The 20522-nt window shown below is 36.5% G+C and overlaps 1 protein-coding gene across 1 annotated transcript in view; it reads left to right on the plus strand.

Annotated features, from left to right (window-relative positions):
* Positions 1–76: 76 nt before the first annotated feature.
* LOC138331338 (E3 ubiquitin-protein ligase DTX4-like) overlaps positions 77–20522 on the plus strand; it is a 29685-nt gene continuing 9239 nt past the window's right edge. The window contains 7 exon segments of the mRNA XM_069278881.1: positions 77–245; positions 247–301; positions 1905–2790; positions 16785–16852; positions 17185–17319; positions 18520–18584; positions 19310–19456. Coding sequence (XP_069134982.1) covers positions 96–245; positions 247–301; positions 1905–2790; positions 16785–16852; positions 17185–17319; positions 18520–18584; positions 19310–19456 — 1506 coding nt within the window. The 5' untranslated portion in view covers positions 77–95.

Below are 20522 nucleotides of genomic sequence, written 5' to 3' on the forward strand. Positions count from 1 at the left end.
AGATATGAGAATTTACAGTGTATGTTTTCGGAGCTTCTCGGAATCTTTTATCATTTTTAGGCATAACTCCCGAGAACAGATACTAATCTGTCAACATGGCGTCGTCCGCTACAGATTTCGTTATCGTCTGGGAATGGATGAATGAATATGGACGATGGAAGCCTTACATGCCACATGTTACACAATATATTGAATCTAATAAGTCACAGAGTACCACATTGAATCTAGGTGCCATCGACGGAATGCTTAAATATGTATTCTATTGATTTTATTGCCATGTGCCAGATTCGCCTAGGCACAGGTAAGTACACACTGTCTTACGTTACAGTAACATACAATGTATGTATGTAGGAAATGTGTCTTGTAATATTAATGTAAAGTAGAAATATTCAAAGTACAAAATCAGAACTCTTCGTATCCGTTGTGATGTAGTTCAAATTTTTTAACAGGAGAGATAAGGGGGGGGGGGGGGGGTGGGTTAGCTAGAGAGTTGCTGGTGAGGGTGTGTAGGGCTGGGTAAGGGGGGGGGGGGGGATGGGTGGATGTGTGTGTGTGTGTGTGTGGGGGGGGGGGGGGGGTGTTGAGGGGCCTGTAGGGACTAGGGATCTTCTTGGGATATAACAACGCCGTTGATGCTAACGATTGTGGAACTGGAAGGGGTTATTAGACTGGGGAAATCACAACTTGCATAATATAATTCAGGCAAAGTCTATAATTAGGGCACAGCACAAAGCAAGAGATATTCATTGAATATGTATTTCTTTCTGTTTTGCTTATTGCATGCATTTAATTACAAAAAAAACATATCTTAGATACCCAGTATTGTATGCCGTGGAACATATCTACTTTCACTTCATTGATAGGGAAGGCCACGCGCCGTGCGCTATACGTGCATTTGTTTAATAAATGATGCATCAAAAAAACAAGACACAAATGGTTTTTGAGATGGACACCGGTTTCTAAACATGCTGATGAAAGTTTGTTTTTTATTGGTTCCCCGCCTGCTGATTTGTCCAATGTATACAGAGGTTACATGACATATATTACAAACCATGTCTGCTGAATGAGCCTGCAAACAGACAGATGACTGACACAATCAAAATACCTCAACTTGTGTATAGTCAGATATGCAAACTTACATATTTTGACAGAAAAATGTTGGTACCTTTATTATGGTAAGGAGTTGCATTGTTAGCAGGTATTTTTGAAATACAGGTATATATCAGTATGAAAATGTATACATATCTTATATACGGTAAATGCCAAGAAATAAATGTTCATTCATGTAGAATACATATGTAAAAAAAAAAAAAAAAAAAATCTGATGATAAACTTTCTAGAGTTTTCATCTAAGACCTGAAGAGCCCAGCAAAGGTAAAAGTGCTAAAATTTTGTCATCCGAATTTATTAATAATTAGAAAGAGAATACATGTACATGGTTAGTATATTACAATATAAAGTTTATTTTGGTGCGAGACTTTAAAAAACATCGAGATGTTGTCTGATCATCTTATGGAATGGAGTGATAATAAGGATTTGTATTTTACTTCGATTGAGTAGTCCATTAAACATGGAAAAAAATAACACGAATCATATTTACAGATGAAGTATTTTGTATTGATGTTTATCTGGCAGTAGCTTTTGATCAGTGAGGCAGTAAAATAGGATAAAGACATTAAAATTAAATTATAACGAACCTTTGGGGATTAACAAATGACTTTGTTATAAGCATACTTCGTAATAGACCCATTGCAGACATATTATAGTAAACTAATTGACGGAACTGAAAATTACTATGATATAACTATGAATTTGTTGTAAGTGTGTTCGTTATAAATTTTTTTGACTGTATATATATAACTTATGCTCCTGGTAGTGTTTGAGACTGATATTGGTTTTAACAGGAACACCTCGTCCTGTCCGACGGATGCTGTATCCACCCGACTCACCATGGGGGAGAGGTTCACTTTGGCAGTGGGAGGGCGATACAGCAGGAGAATGGCACACTTATGATGCTGATGTGGCCAGAGTCATTGACGACTTCTTCCTACAGCAAGGACGATCAAATATACTGGACCTCACACAGTCCACACTCAATCTACCGTATCAAGTAAACTTCGGCAATATGACTCAACAAAGAATTGGAACTGGACGACAGAGAAATATACGACGTGAAAAACTAACTATACCATATCCAAGAATATCTACGGGATTGTCTGGTCAAATGGTCAGTGGCCATGGTGGTCAGCCTATTGGACTGACCAATAACTTAATGGGACAAACTGCTGTGAGTCTTGTTGGAGGGTCAAATTCAGCAAAACAACCTAGACTATCGTTGGGGTATGGAGGTGCTACGTCTCAGCTTAATCTGCCAACCACTGTTGCTGCGGCAAACTTCTCCCAGAGTTATAACGGACTTTCCTCAGCGACCACCACTGTGTCAGTTTCCACGACAGTACCATCATCCATTCAGTTCTCTGGACCACTGACAAGAAAGAGACTACATTCTAGCCTTGTAAACAATAGCAATTCCAATCTGTTGATTTCATCCATGCATCCATCAAATTCAGTTGGACAGAATAATGTCAGTCAGTCTTTAGCGCCAGGAGGTGCTGGAAATTCTTCGTCTCTCGGGCCGCTCCCTCTACCCCCAATGCCACCCACGTCTTTTGCTAATCCCAATATGTGGATGCCTAATGTGATAAATGTCCATCCCACGGGATATCCGGCCATGTATCCCGGGATGTCTGCTCCATCTACCAGCCAAACAACGCCGACCTACACAGGACTGTTAGTATATACAATATATAGTGCTGTAAATTGGTATATTTTGGCGTCAGGAAATGTTGGCATTGTTTGTATCAAAGTGTGGTGGTTAAATTTTGGTGCATTTAAATTTGGCATTTTCCCATGCTGTGCTAAGTTTGGCATATAATTTGATTGAAATGAAAAAATTCTGAAGATTTATTTTGTCTATATATATACATATAGATCACGCTCAACGAATGAAAAAGCCAAAATGAAATAGTTTTGAAGCCATATGATGATACATTATGAAAATAATTTGTCTTCATATAAAAGTGATTTAATTGTCACATATCTAATGACATGCATGTTTGTTACAAAAGAAAGGCTCGCACAATCAACAATTTTTTAAACGTGATCTAGTAATTTATCCGATAAGAGTTTGTGTTCACTTGCATACATTTAAATGGACATGTTGAATGTGCCATGTAGAATGTATCTTGATCGTTATTTTATACAACAAATAACAAATTTGGAATTTTGTAAGTGAATCTTTCCTTTAGGAATCACCTTCTGTTTAGTCAAGTTATTTTTCATGGGGTGCTTTTTTGTGTATCTTTTTGATAGTTTGGAATTATGAATAAAATTTACAGTTCTGACACAGTAATACTTTGAGGAGAGTCGCTGAACGTACATGTGTGGGCTTTGTTATATAATATATACCATAGGAATATCATCGATGATTTCATTTTTGTCAACTTATTGTTAAAACATTGCTTTAGAAATCACTAAAAAAATTATTTGAAGATTTCATTTGGTTTCTATATTATAAATGTAGACTCACGCAACAATGAAAAAAGCCAGTGGTGATAGAATAATAGTTTTGAAATGGTATAATTGATACATTATGAAATATTCTGTCTTCAGTGTAAAAGTGATTTTGATAAATAGTCACATATCTATTGACAATACATATGTTTGTACAAGAGAAAGGCTCGCACAATCAACAATTTTAACTTGATCGAGTAATTTATCCGAGAGTTTGTGTTCACTTGCATATTAAATGGCATGTAGATGTATTGATCGTTATATACAACAAATAAATAAGTAGCCAAATTTTTGTTGTGTTGAATTTTGGCACTTTCATGCTCAAACGCCAAATAAAGCCATATATGACCACAATCCAAAATAAATTTACAGTTCAGATACAGTGACTTTTACCAATCGCTCACTACTGTATAGTCATGTTGAATTATTGCCTGGCCCCGGGGGGTCGATATTTTCATGATTTCATAAGGAAATCACAAAATTGTCCACAAAATCTTAAGAAATGGTTGACCATATATATCCTGAAAATAAAATCAGGGTGGAAAAGTCTTTAAAAACCTAGAAATTTATATTTACATTTTTTAGATGTAAATTTGTGAAAAATTTTGACCTCAAAAAATAACCAGTTATGGTATCTCAATGTCTTTTATGGTTTACTCGATATATGTAGATGGTTGTATTGATGTTTTATGCATTGCATGTAGTAGTGTAGATCATAAACATTTTGTGTACTCTTTTTTCGATAGTTTTTGGAACTTTGAGAAAATAAATATCATGAAAAGAAATACTTGAGGTTAGTCGATGTAACGACAATAGTGGCTATGTTATATAAAACCATGGAAACAACGATTATTTCATTTTATAGTCAATAAAAGTAAAACAAGCTTAGAGAAAAATTTCTCTAAATTAAAAGATTTCAGCAAGTATCTAGGGTGCTTTGGCTTTCCAGTGGTGAAGAATCGATTATAGAGTTGAAAAAAATCAGAAAGTCTGCCTTCTCTGATAATAGTAATTAGACTTTTGATTATTTCAAGGTGGCATTAATTGATTATGAATGTTTTAGATCTAAATGTAAGAGTGTTTACATCACGAGTGGGATATGTAAGGCCACCTATGACACCAGAAGGACTTGTCCTACAGTAAGGTAGATATTAGATAACTATGACACCAGAAGGACTTGTCCTACAGTAAGGTAGATAACAGATAACTATGATAATGACCTGAAGGACTTGTCCTTACAGTAAGGTAGATATTAGATAACTATGACACCAGAAGGACTTGTCCTACAGTAAGGTAGATTTTAGATAACTATGACAACCCAGAAGGACTTGTCCCACCAGTAAGGTTGATATTAGATAACTATGACCACCAGAAGGACTTGTCCTACAGTAAGGTAGATATTAGATAACTATGACACCAGAAGGACTTGTCCTACAGTAAGGTAGATATTAGATAACTATGACACCAGAAGGACTTGTCCTACGAGTAAGGTTGATATTAGATAACTATGACACCAGAAGGACTTGTCCTACAGTAAGGTAGATATTAGATAACTATGACACCAGAAGGACTTGTCCTACAGTAAGGTAGATATTAGATAACTATGACACCAGAAGGACATGTCCTACAGTAAGGTAGATATAGATAACTATGACACCAGAAGGACTTGTCCTACAGTAAGGTGGATATAAGATAACTATGACACCAGAAGGGACTTGTCCTACAGTAAGGTGGATATTCAGATAACTATGACACCAGAAGGACTTGTCCTACAGTAAGGTAGATATTAGGATAACTATGACACCAGAAGGACTTGTCCTACAGTAAGGTAGATATTAGATAACTATGACACCAGAAGGACTTGTCCTACAGTAAAGGTAGATATTAGATAACTATGACACCAGAAGGACTTGTCCTACAGTAAGGTAGATATTAGATAACTATGACACCAGAAGGGACTTGTCCTACAGTAAGGTATGATATTAGGATAAACTATGACACCAGAAGGACTTGTCCTACAGTAAGGTAGATATTAGATAACTATGACACCAGAAGGACTTGTCCTACAGTAAGGTAGTGATATTAGATAACTATGGCACCAGAAGGACTTGTCCTACAGTAAGGTAGATATTAGATAAACTATAACACCAGAAGGGACTTGTCCTACAGTAAGGTAGATATTAGATAACTATGACACCAGAAGGACTTGTCCTACAGTAAGGTAGATATTAGGATAACTATGACACCAGAAGGACTTGTCCTACAGTAAGGTAGATATTAGATAACTATGACACCAGAAGGACTTGTCCTACAGTAAGGTAGATATTAGATAACTATGACACCAGAAGGACTTGTCCTACAGTAAGGTAGATATTAGATAACTATGACACCAGAAGGACTTTGTCCTACAGTAAGGTAGATATTAGATAACTATGACACCAGAAGGACTTGTCCTACAGTAAGGTAGATATTAGATAACTATGACACCAGAAGGACTTGTCCTACAGTAAGGTAGATATTAGATAACTATGACACCAGAAGGACTTGTCCTACAGTAAGGTAGATATTAGATAACTATGACACCAGAAGGACTTGTCCTACAGTAAGGTAGATATTAGATAACTATGACACCAGAAGGACTTGTCCTACAGTAAGGTAGATATTAGATAACTATGGACACCAGAAGGACTTGTCCTACAGTAAGGTAGATATTAGATAACTATGACACCAGAAGGACTTGTCCTACAGTAGAGGTAGATATTAGATAACTATGACACCAGAAGGACTTGTCCTACAGTAAGGTAGATATTAGATAACTATGACACCAGAAGGACTTGTCCTACAGTAAGGTAGATATTAGATAACTATGACACCAGAAGGACTTGTCCTACAGTAAGGTAGATATTAGATAACTATGACACCAGAAGGACTTGTCCTACAGTAAGGTAGATATTAGATAACTATGACACCAGAAGGACTTGTCCTACAGTAAGGTAGATATTAGATAACTATGACACCAGAAGGACTTGTCCTACAGTAAGGTAGATATTAGATAACTATGACACCAGAAGGACTTGTCCTACAGTAAGGTAGATATTAGATAACTATGACACCAGAAGGACTTGTCCTACAGTAAGGTAGATATTAGATAACTATGACACCAGAAGGACTTGTCCTACAGTAAGGTAGATATACAGATAACTATGACACCAGAAGGACTTGTCCTACAGTAAGGTAGATATTAGATAACTATGACACCAGAAGGACTTGTCCTACAGTAAGGTAGATATTAGATAACTATGACACCAGAAGGACTTGTCCTACAGTAAGGTAGATATTAGATAACTATGACACCAGAAGGACTTGTCCTACAGTAAGGTAGATATTAGATAACTATGACACCAGAAGGACTTGTCCTACAGTAAGGTAGATATTAGATAACTATGACACCAGAAGGACTTGTCCTACAGTAAGGTAGATATACAGATAACTATGACACCAGAAGGACTTGTCCTACAGTAAGGTAGATATTAGATAACTATGACACCAGAAGGACTTGTCCTACAGTAAGGTGGATATTAGATAACTATGACACCAGAAGGACTTGTCCTACAGTAAGGTAGATATTAGATAACTATGACAACAGAAGGACTTGTCCTACAGTAAGGTAGATATTAGATAACTATGACATCAGAAGGACTTGTCCTACAGTAAGGTAGATATTAGATAACTATGACATCAGAAGGACTTGTCCTACAGTAAGGTAGATATTAGATAACTATGACACCAGAAGGACTTGTCCTACAGTAAGGTAGATATTAGATAACTATGACACCAGAAGGACTTGTCCTACAGTAAGGTAGATATTAGGATAACTATGACACCAGAAGGACTTGTCCTACAGTAAGGTAGATATTAGATAACTATGACACCAGAAGGACTTGTCCTACAGTAAGGTAGATATTAGATAACTATGACACCAGAAGGACTTGTCCTACAGTAAGGTAGATATTATGATAACTATGACACCAGAAGGACTTGTCCTACAGTAAGGTAGATATTAGATAACTATGACACCAGAAGGACTTGTCCTACAGTAAGGTAGATAATAGATATTAAAAATTACAAACACCAGAAGGACTTGTCCTACAGTAAGGTAGATATTAGATAACTATGACACCAGAAGGACTTGTCCTACAGTAAGGTAGATATTAGATAACTATGACACCAGAAGGACTTGTCCTACAGTAAGGTAGATATTAGATAACTATGACACCAGAAGGACTTGTCCTACAGTAAGGTAGATATTAGATAACTATGACACCAGAAGGACTTGTCCTACAGTAAGGTAGATATTAGATAACTATGACACCAGAAGGACTTGTCCTACAGTAAGGTAGATATTAGATAACTATGACACCAGAAGGACTTGTCCTACAGTAAGGTAGATATTAGATAACTATGACACCAGAAGGACTTGTCCTACAGTAAGGTAGATATTAGATAACTATGACACCAGAAGGACTTGTCCTACAGTAAGGTAGATATTAGGATAACTATGACACCAGAAGGACTTGTCCTACAGTAAGGTAGATATTAGATAACTATGACACCAGAAGGACTTGTCCTACAGTAAGGTAGATATTAGATAACTATGACACCAGAAGGACTTGTCCTACAGTAAGGTAGATATTAGATAACTATGACACCAGAAGGACTTGTCCTACAGTAAGGTAGATATTAGATAACTATGACATCAGAAGGACTTGTCCTACAGTAAGGTAGATATTAGATAACTATGACACCAGAAGGACTTGTCCTACAGTAAGGTAGATATTAGATAAACTATGACACCAGAAGGACTTGTCCTACAGTAAGGTATTGATATAATAGATAAACTATGGACACCAGAAGGACTTGTCCTACAGTAAGGTAGATATTAGATAACTATGACACCAGAAGGACTTGTCCTACAGTAAGGTAGATATTAGATAACTATTGACTCCAGAAGGACTTGTCCTACAGTAAGGTAGTAGATATTAGATAACTATGACACACCAGAAGGACTTGTCCTACAGTAAGGTAGATATATTAGGATAACTATGACTACCAGAAGGATATTAGATAACTATTGTCCTACAGTAAGGTAGATATTAGATAAAACTATGACACCAGGTAAGGACTTGTCCTACAGTAAGGTAGATATTAGGATAACTAATGACACCAGAAGGACTTGTCCTACAGTAAGGTAGATATTAGATAACTATGACACCAGAAGGACTTGTCCTACAGTAAGGTAGATATTAGATAACTATGACACCAGAAGGACTTGTCCTACAGTAAGGTAGATATTAGATAACTATGACACCAGAAGGACTTGTCCTACAGTAAGGTAGATATTTAGATAACTATGACACCAGAAGGACTTGTCCTACAGTAAGGTAGATATTAGATAACTATGACACCAGAAGGACTTGTCCTACAGTAAGGTAGATATTAGATAACTATGACATCAGAAGGACTTGTCCTACAGTAAGGTAGATATTAGATAACTATGACACCAGAAGGACTTGTCCTACAGTAAGGTAGATATTAGATAACTATGACACCAGAAGGACTTGTCCTACAGTAAGGTAGATATTAGATAACTATGACATCAGAAGGACTTGTCCTACAGTAAGGTAGATATTAGATAACTATGACATCAGAAGGACTTGTCCTACAGTAAGGTAGATATTAGATAACTATGACACCAGAAGGACTTGTCCTACAGTAAGGTAGATATTAGATAACTATATCAGAAGGACTTGTCCTACAGTAAGGGATATTAGATAACTATGACACCAGAAGGACTTGTCCTACAGTAAGGTAGATATTAGATAACTATGACACCAGAAGGACTTGTCCTACAGTAAGGTAGATATTAGATAACTATGACACCAGAAGGACTTGTCCCTACAGTAAGGTAGATATTAGATATAACTATGACACCAGAAGGACTTGTCCTACAGTAAGGTAGATATTAGATAACTATGGCACCAGAAGGACTTGTCCTACAGAGATAGGATAACTTGTCCTACAGTAAGGTAGATATTAGATAACTATGACACCAGAAGGACTTGTCCTACAGTAAGGTATGAGATATATTAGATAACTATGACACCAGAAGGACTTGTCCTACAGTAAGGTAGATATTAGATAACTATGACATCAGAAGGACTTGTCCTACAGTAAGGTAGATATTAGATAACTATGACATCAGAAGGACTTGTCCTACAGTAAGGTAGATATTAGATAACTAATTGACACCAGAAGGACTTGTGTCCTACAGTAAGGTAGATATTAGATAACTATGGCACCAGAAGGACTTGTCCTACAGTAAGGTAGATATTAGATAACTATGACACCAGAAGGACCTGTCCTACAGTAAGGTAGGATATTAGATAACTATGACACCAGAAGGACTTGTCCTACAGTAAGGGATATTAGCATAAACTATAACACCAGAAGGACCTTTGTCCTAACAGCAAGGTAGGATATTAAGATAACTAGTGACAGAGACAGCAGAAGGGCTTGTCCAACAGTATAGGGGATATTGAATATATAATTGATAAGAATTTCTGGTCATGGAGTTTCTGCAGAATTTTAAAGAACCAATTCTGGTCGAAGAACAATCTTCTAGGGAAAGCCAGGGCGAACAGAGTTTTGTATTATATCTTCATTGGGTCCATATCAGGGGGACACAGGAAGATGTTTTTCCTTTCACTTGTCCTACTCCAGTTGATATCAGAGGCCCAATGGGGTGGACTCCTGGATATTATTATAACTATGTGACAGCAGAAGTGGCTGGTTGACATGCCTGTAGTAATAAATACACTGCTGCAACTATTTATTCTACCATTCTGGTATAGATTGATGGGAAGATGAGATGAGATGCTGTGTATTCCGTGATGAGCTCTTTTGTTACAATGAAAATTGTATGATTTCCTCTGAATATTGAATCTTAATGTCTGAGGATGTACAGGTAAGATTTTGGGGTATACTATATATAAAGTCTTCTGTGAGATAACAATGATACTAATAAATACAAGCTTTTTCATTAATTATCAAACAAATAGGAGATGTCAGAGAATTTCTATCACAAAGGCAGCTAGTTTTCTATAGTACTTCTTCAAGTTGTATAGGAACAATATTGCAAATACTCAAGAGGAACATGAACCATTATGACATCTCAAAACACCACCATTGAGGACATTGTACAACAGTGACCATAGGACATATCAACATGTGACAAGGACATGTTCACATTGGACATAGGACATATCAACATTGTGACATTGATCACAGAATACATGTCAACATTGTGACAGAGGACATATCAACCAATGTTACAGAGGACATATCAACATTGTCACAGATGGACATTATCAACATTGTGACAGAGGACATATCAACATTGTGACAGAGGATAGACAATTGAGACAGCGAGGACATTTATCAACATTGTGACAGAGGACATAATCAACATTGTGACAGTAAGACATATCAACATTGTGGACAGGAGGACATATCAACATTGTGGACAGAGGACATATCAACATTGTGACCAGAGACACATCCAACATTGTGACAGAGGACAATATCAACATTGTGACAGAGGCGACATATCAACATTGGTTGACAGAGGACATATCAACATTGTCACAGGAGGACATATCAAACATTGTGACATACATTTGTCACATAGACATTATCAACATTGTGGACAGAGGACATATCAACATTGTGACAGAGGACATATCAACATCGTACAGAGTGACATATCAACATTGTGACAGAGGACATATCAAAATTGTGACAGAGGACATATCAACATTGTGACAGAAGACATATCAACATTGTGACAGAAGACATATCAACATTGTGACAGAAGACATATCAACATTGTGACAGAGGACATATCAACATTGTGACAGAGGACATATCAACATTGTCACAGAGGACATATCAACCAACATTGTGACAGAGGACATATCAACATTGTGACAACAGGACATATCAACATTGTGACAACAGGACATATCAACATTGTGACAGAGGACATATCAACATTGTGACAACAGGACATATCAACATTGTGACAGAGGACATATCAAACATTGTGACAACAGGACATATCAACATTGTGACAGAGGACATATCAACATTGTGACAACAGGACATATCAACATTGTGACAACAGGACATATCAACATTGTGACAGAGGACATATCAACATTGTGACAACAGGACATATCAACATTGTGACATATCAACATTGTCACAGGACATATCAACATTGGACAACAGGGACATATCAACATTGTGACAGAGGACATTGTGACACAGAGGACATATCAACATTGTGACAGAGGACATATCAACATTGTGACAACAGGACATATCAACATTGTGACAGAGGACATATCAACATTTGTGACAACAGGACATATCAACATTGTGACAGAGGACATATCAACATTGTGACAATCAACATTGTGACAGAGGACATATCAACATTGTGACAGAGGACATATCAACATTGTGACAGAGGACATATCAACATTGTGACAGAGGACATATCAACATTGTGACAGAGGACATATCAACATTGTGACAACAGGACATATCAACATTGTGACAGAGGACATATCAACATTGTGACAGAGGACATATCAACATTGTGACAGAGGACATATCAACATTGTGACAGAGGACATATCAACATTGTGACAGAGGACATATCAACATTGTGACAGAGGACATATCAACATTGTGACAGAGGACATATCAACATTGTGACAGAGGACATATCAACATTGTGACAGAGGACATATCAACATTGTGACAGAGGACATATCAACATTGTGACAGAGGACATATCAACATTGTGACAGAGGACATATCAACATTGTGACAGAGGACATATCAACATTGTGACAGAGGACATATCAACATTGTGACAAGGACATATCAACATTGTGACAGAGGACATATCAACATTGTGACAGAGGACATATCAACATTGTGACAAAGGACATATCAACATTGTGACAGAGGACATATCAACATTGTGACAGAGGACATATCAACATTGTGACAGAGGACATATCAACATTGTGACAGAGGACATATCAACATTGTGACAGAGGACATATCAACATTTGTGACAGAGGACATATCAACATTGTGACAGAGGACATATCAACATTGTGACAGAAGACATATCAACATTGTGACAGAGGACATATCAACATTGTGACAGAGGACATATCAACATTGTGACAGAAGACATATCAACATTGTGACAGAAGACATACCAACATTGTGACAGAGGACATATCAACATTGTGACAGAGGACATATCAACATTGTGACATTTACAGAGGACATATCAACATTGTGACAGAGGACATATCAACATTGTGACAGAGGACATATCAACATTGTGACAGAGGACATATCAACATTGTGACAGAGGACATATCAACATTGTGACAGAGGACATATCAACATTGTGACAGAGGACATATCAACATTGTGACAGAGGACATATCAACATTGTGACAGAGGACATATCAACATTGTGACAGAGGACATATCAACATTGTGACAGAGGACATATCAACATTGTGACAGAGGACATATCAACATTGTGACAGAGGACATATCAACATTGTGACAGAGGACATATCAACATTGTGACAGAGGACATATCAACATTGTGACAGAGGACATATCAACATTGTGACAGAGGACATATCAACATTGTGACAGAGGACATATCAACATTGTGACAGAGAGGACATATCAACATTGTGACAGAGGACATATCAACATTGTGACAGAGGACATATCAACATTGTGACAGAGGACATATCAACATTGTGACAGAGGACATATCAACATTGTGACAGAGGACATATCAACATTGTGACAGAGGACATATCAAGACATTGTGTGACAGAGGACATATCAACATTGTGACAGAGGACATATACAACATTGTGACAGAGGACATTCAACATTGTGACAGAGGACATATCAACATTGTGACAGAGGACATATCAACATTGTGACAGAGGACATATCAACATTGTGACAGAGGACATATCAACATTGTGACAAGATACATGAAGGACATATCAACATTGTGACAGAGGACATATCAACATTGTGACAGAGGACATATCAACATTGTGACAGAGGACATATCAACATTGTGACAGAGGACATATCAACATTGTGACAGAGGACATATCAACATTGTGACAGAGGACATATCAACATTGTGACAGAGGACATATCAACATTGTGACAGGACATATCAACATTGTGACAGAGGACATATCAACATTGTGACAGAGGACATATCAACATTGTGACAGAGGACATATCAACATTGTGACAGAGGACATATCAACATTGTGACATAGGACATATCAACATTGTGACAGATTGGACACAGGACATATCAACATTGTGACAGAGGACATATCAACATTGTGACAGAGGACATATCAACATTGTGACAGAGGACATATCAACATTGTGACAGAGGACATATCAACATTGTGACAGAAGACATATCAACATTGTGACAGAGGACATATCAACATTGTGACAGAGGACATATCAACATTGTGACAGAGGACATATCAACATTGTGACAGAGGACATATCAACATTGTGACAGAGGACATATCAACATTGTGACAGAGGACATATCAACATTGTGACAGAAGACAGAGGACATATCAACATTGTGACAGAGGACATATCAACATTGTGACAGAGGACATATCAACATTGTGACAGAGGACATATCAACATTGTGACAGAGGACATATCAACATTGTGACAGAGGACATATCAACATTGTGACAGAAGACATATCAACATTGTGACAGAGGACATATCAACATTGTGACAGAAGACATATCAACATTGTGACAGAAGACATATCAACATTGTGACAGAGGACATATCAACATTGTGACAGAGGACATATCAACATTGTGACAGAGGACATATCAACATTGTGACAGAGGACATATCAACATTGTGACAGAGGACAGACAAATTGATGGAGAACATATTCATCGTCACATCAATGTACTGTTCGGAATTCTACAATTGTAATGTTGCTAATGTGATAGAAGCTTGTGCCAGGAGAATACAGCCTAGCTATGCCTGCCAAACTGTTTAGTGATGTGGTCTGACTCAGAAAAACAATCAATATCTCCGACCCAAACACTGACACTGGTAAAATATAACATGGCGCTTTACATAATGTAGTGGCTTCATATTCCAATGGCGGAGTAACAATGATTCTTGCTGTACAATGGATGGTCACTTTAATATTCTAGAGATTGACACACACCTCAGAATTACTGATCGTGGTTTTAAACGTGATACTTCTCTTCTGTGAGAGGGATTCTGCTTATGATCAACTGTGGATATTGTAGTTAAAGTATCTCAGTATTGGTAGACCTTGTACCTTGCTGGATGTTTTTAGTATTCATGTAAAAATTTGATAGCAGTTTAGAGAAATGTTGTACATTTTGTAATGTCTTATTGGGGGGAAAAAACCCTGAGATATTTTGACTTATCGTAAACCCTGTGGATATACTAACTATGGGATGATAAAAGTGATTGTAATTTTATCTATGATATTCAACAAAAATCATGTAACCATGACATTTGAGAAATCTGTGAGGATACAGCCGTGTGGTGGAATATGTATTCTGTAATTCTGTTGTGAATTCTGTTTGGATTAAAAACACCAATGCAGAACTTCATTACACGACAGTACAAACGCCTGTAAGTGTATTACATGAACGTTTACATTTATCTGAACTTAGTTTTCTACTAGTATAGAGATCTGAAATGTAAATTTGGTTGAAGCTAAAAAATTACAGATAAAATTTTATTACCGGTATTAGGTCACCTAAGATGAAGCCTCATGGCCACCTATGCTAAATGCCTTTTATCCATTGTCGTCCGTCTTCCATCGTCTGTCATGCGACTTTAAACAATTTACATTTTCGACTTCTTCTCCAAAACCACTGAAGCGATTTCATTGAAATTTTGCACAAACCTTCTAAAGCATAATGCCAATCAAAATTGTGAATTATGTGACCCCCACTCCCCAGGGGGGTAAAAGGGGTAAAATTGACTAAATTTTAAAAAATCTTCTCCACTTACAGATGTGGTAGAATCAAATACTGTTCATGGATAGAAAGGTCTCAAGGTCTTCTACAAATTTTGAATTAGATGACCTCTAGTTTCTCCCTAGGGAGGGGGTCAAGTTTACTAAAGTTTATATTGAAAAAACACTTTATGAACATTATTTGCTTAGTTTTAATAGGAAATTAGTCAAACTAAATTAGAATTATTAATCTGAGATAGCATTTTAACATCTTATCAATATTGGTCCAGGCTGACCCCAAGGGGCCAGAGGGGAGGGGCCAAAAAGGGTCAAAATGGCTAAAATTTAAAAAAATCTTTCTTCTGAATTCATAGATTTTCATAAATAAAAATTCAAATTTATAAAATCATTGACTGACTTCAAGGGCCTGATGTGCCAATATATAGTGTTTAGATATAATTATATGTCTTTGTTTCATTCTGTTTCCGAACACAGGTGACTGTTAAGGCCCATGGGCCTCTTTGGCAAAAGGCCATTTTGCTAGAATTGTTCTGACTATTTCTCAGGGGTCCATTTTAGATTTTCACAATAGATGTTTTTTATTTGTAATGATGTTTGTAGTTTCATTTTGGGTATCAAATGTTTAAAAGGAACATTTTCATATAAACAACTTATTCCCTGAGGCTAAGCAAAGAATATCTTAATATATGTATGACTGGTAACATCTCTATTGTGCTATTAGTTGGGCTGACCCCACTTGGGCTTAAGAGGCAGGACCAAAAGGGGTCACACTGTATCGACCTATTCATGTGTATAAAAACTTCATGTGCTATTCCTTTAATCAAGAAGTTTTTATATAAATGAATGACTGTATAACAAGGTATTGATACATCTGCTTATAGTAATTGGAATTTTTGTCATTCTTATTGAATAAAACAGGTAAGAGTTATAAGCCCTCTTGTCATATTTATTACATAAACCAGGTGATGAATACAAGCCCTATGGGCCTCTTGTTTTACAGATTGCCAATCCCGGGGAACTTATTCAACAAGTCTCGGAGTGGGAGCCGTATCAGCCCTGTGGTGTCGAGTAAGTGGACAGAAAATTCTGAAGTACATGTATTAAAGTGTCAAAGTTGTTGATCTTTTATCAAATTATTATTAATAAAATTGAAAACAATACCACTTTAATTTCTATTGCTTTTGAAAAAAGATACTTTTTACACAAGTTTGTTAAAAGCACTTGCCTCTTTGTATTTTACCTATTGGGCCTGACCCTCCTATTTCTGGGATCTTACATTTCATTTCAAACCAGTTCTTCTTCCCCCAAGGAAGTGCCTTTCAATCTCCAAAGGATATATCTGGCCCATTTGGTTTAAATCTATTTGGTACTTTTTGACAAGTAGTGATTTTCTAATACAGGTGCAACCAGTATACTAGCCTCGCCAGCCGTTCCACTTCTGCTCTCCTCCACTTCTGGTACATCATCAGATCCACCGGCGGAAGGGCGTATACCTAATAATGTCCCCAAGGCTTCCAAGAAACAAAACTCTACAGGTAGCAACAATATGCGCTCACATTTTTTCTCATGTTTTCATGGCCTGTCATAAAATGGATGGGGCATGATAATTGTGTTATAAATTAAAGGAGTGTACAAGTGTTAATATTTGCTTGGGTTTTACTAAATTCACGGATTCATCCAAATTTTAATACCTTGTTTATCAAAATCATGGTTTTACATGTTATGGCCTAATGTATCAATGACACTTGAGAAGGCTGCAAATAAAGCCCTGAGAATCAGCTCCAAACAGTAAACCGCAAAATTTTACATTTACGAAATTTAATAAGTAAACAGCATCCATTTAGTCATGTCATGTCTTGATTTCACATTGGATTAGGCTAGTAAACAGTGCTAACTTACTGAAACATACTGTCTTTTAACAGAGAGGTTACCAGGTAATCAATTTATCCTAAATATACATACCTATTCGACCCAATAAGCGCCCATGACACTTAAAAATCATAAACAAATAAGGGGGCGCTTATTAAAACCAAATTTGGACTAGCGTTTCATAAAATTACTGCATAAAGTAAACATTAAATCAATTTGTCAGAGAAATCAATAAAGAACCTGACACACTTTGCTCATTTTCAATCTGCATTTTATTTGAAGTAAGTGAAATAAAGGCTTAAAGATGAGGTTGGGGGGATGGGGTGGGGGGTGGGGGGTTGGGTTGACTCTTTTATAATTACTCATTATAGATAAAAAGATACATCGAGGATAAGGGAAAACGGATAAAGGAACAGTAATGTAAATGAAGAAAACACTTTTCATCAACGTGAATAAAATTTGTCCTTTAGATCAACCATTATTACTATTCAGTCTTAAAAACTACGAAATTATTATACAAGTGTGTAAAAGTCCATGCAAATCACAAATAAAATACCAACTGTTTTCAATTGTTCCCAAATGGACTTTTTGATAGATCTAGAAAAACCCAAATATATGAACCTATTCATAATAGAACAGAGGAGGCCCAGATAATTAAATTCAAAGAACGACAAAAGTAGATTGTAAAAACAAACGAAAACGAAGCATAGAGTCATCACGCGTGCGCAAAAAGTAATATCATAGACGTAAGATTAGGGATAGAGTACTTATGGGATCTGATCTATTGTGGTTGTTAGCATTTACTTGATGATTATCTAAAATTGATATACATGTACATACACATGTAATGATTTGATGTATTACAGACAAGTCTGGATTGGAAGTGTTGGAGAAATATACTACAGTAATAGGCACACCACCAGAGGAAGAGGTACGCTAACTAATAAAAACTAGTGGAGTATTTGTTGTGAGAGTATTTACAACAATACACATGTATATACATATCACTTATAGACACTTAAAGATGCTCCACCGCTGACAAATGGTATTTTATCTCTATCAAAAAAAGGAAGGAGACGAATTAGTATTTGTCTTCATTTACAAAAGTTCTTACTTTACACCATTACCATCATTAATGCGGTAAGTGTGAGCTTTAATTATCTTACTTCAGGATAAAAATATAAAAAAATAATTAATTGCGCCCCGAAAAAATTCCATGGCCTTTATGGAATGACGCACTGATTGCACAATCACTAAAAGCAAAATGAATTATTTTATATATTTTTTGTGTTAATAAGACACATATACAGTTGTTATTCAAATGAATGGTATCATTTGTGCTCTGTCGGCAATGGAGCATCTTTAATTCAATGAGTGATTAGAGCCCAAATTCTCTAATAATAAATTATCAACTATTAACTACTGTAATGATTTCATATTGATTATGCATTCAAAATAATTATATATTAGATATATTTTTATATATAAATTATACAATGAACTTTAATTACTTCATATTTAGAAATAATGTAAAGCTCATAACTAAGACAACCAAAACATATATTTAATAAATATTTAAAATGAAATATGTATTGTTTGCAGGGTATGAAAATTGAGCACAAATATACAGAACAACATTTTTACCATTGTTTTTAGGATTGCTGTATTTGCTGTGATAAGCTGACAGCACCCTCTGGATATGGAGAAGGACAGAAGGAAGCTACCATTGTGTTCCAGCTCAGCAAATGTTCTCATATGTTTCACAAACTCTGTATCAACGCTATGTACGAGAGTGGTGCCAAGGTAAGGGAAGTAACTCTGTATCAATGCTATGAACGAGTGGTGCCAAGGTAAGGGAAGTAACTCTGTATCAATGCTATGTATGAGAGTGGTGCCAAGGTAAGGGAAGTAACTCTGTATCAACGCTATGTACGAGAGTGGTGCCAAAGGTAAGGGAAGTAACGCTGTATCAATGCTATGTAAGAGAGTGGTGCCAAAGTAAGGGAAGTAACTCTGTATCAATGCTATGTACGAGAGTGGTGCCAAGGTAAGGGAAGTAATTTTGTATCAATGCTATGTACGAGAGTGGTGCCAAGGTAAGGGAAGTAACTCTGTATCAATGCTATGTACGAGAGTGGTGCCAAGGTAAGGGAAGTAACTCTGTATCAATGTTATGTATGAGAGTGGTGCCAAGGTAAGGGAAGTAATTCTTTGTATCAATGCAATGTATACGAGAGTGGTGCCAAGGTAAGGGAAATAACTCTGTATCAACGCTATTTATGAGAGTTGTGCCAAGGTAAGGGAAGTAACTCTGTATCAATGCTTTTGTATGTACGAGAGTGGTGCCAAGGTAAGGGAAGTAACTGAGAGATGTGGTGTCAAGGTTCTCTAAGTAACTCTGTATCTACTATGTATGCGAGTTATGAAATGTAAGGGAAATTAACTATGTATCAATCACTTGTATGGTGTGTGTAAGTAACTATGTATCAAAGTAGTTGTTATTTTTCGGGTCGATCCAAGTCAAAAAAATCCAAAGATTTGCTGTCACACCCTATGAGGTGCCATCTTGAAAAAACTTTTTAAACTTATTCTCAAGAACAGGAGGGTTAATGGGTATTTGGAATGTAAACTTGCAATGCTATTGATCCTGAGTGGTGCCATGGTAACAAAGAAGCATAATTTAATTTTTCGGGTCGAATCCGAAATGTGCCAAGATGGCCGCATCATCATGCTTGTCATCTTGAAAAACACATTTTAAACTTTTCTCAAGGTACGGTGCGAAGTAACTTTTGGCTGAAACTTGTATGAAATGATCCTGAAGTAATTCTGATCAAATGTTGGCAGCCAAGGTCGAATCCGTAAATCAAGA

This window comes from Argopecten irradians, chromosome 9, assembly GCF_041381155.1.
Source record: "Argopecten irradians isolate NY chromosome 9, Ai_NY, whole genome shotgun sequence".
Classification (NCBI taxonomy): Eukaryota; Metazoa; Mollusca; class Bivalvia; order Pectinida; family Pectinidae; genus Argopecten; species Argopecten irradians.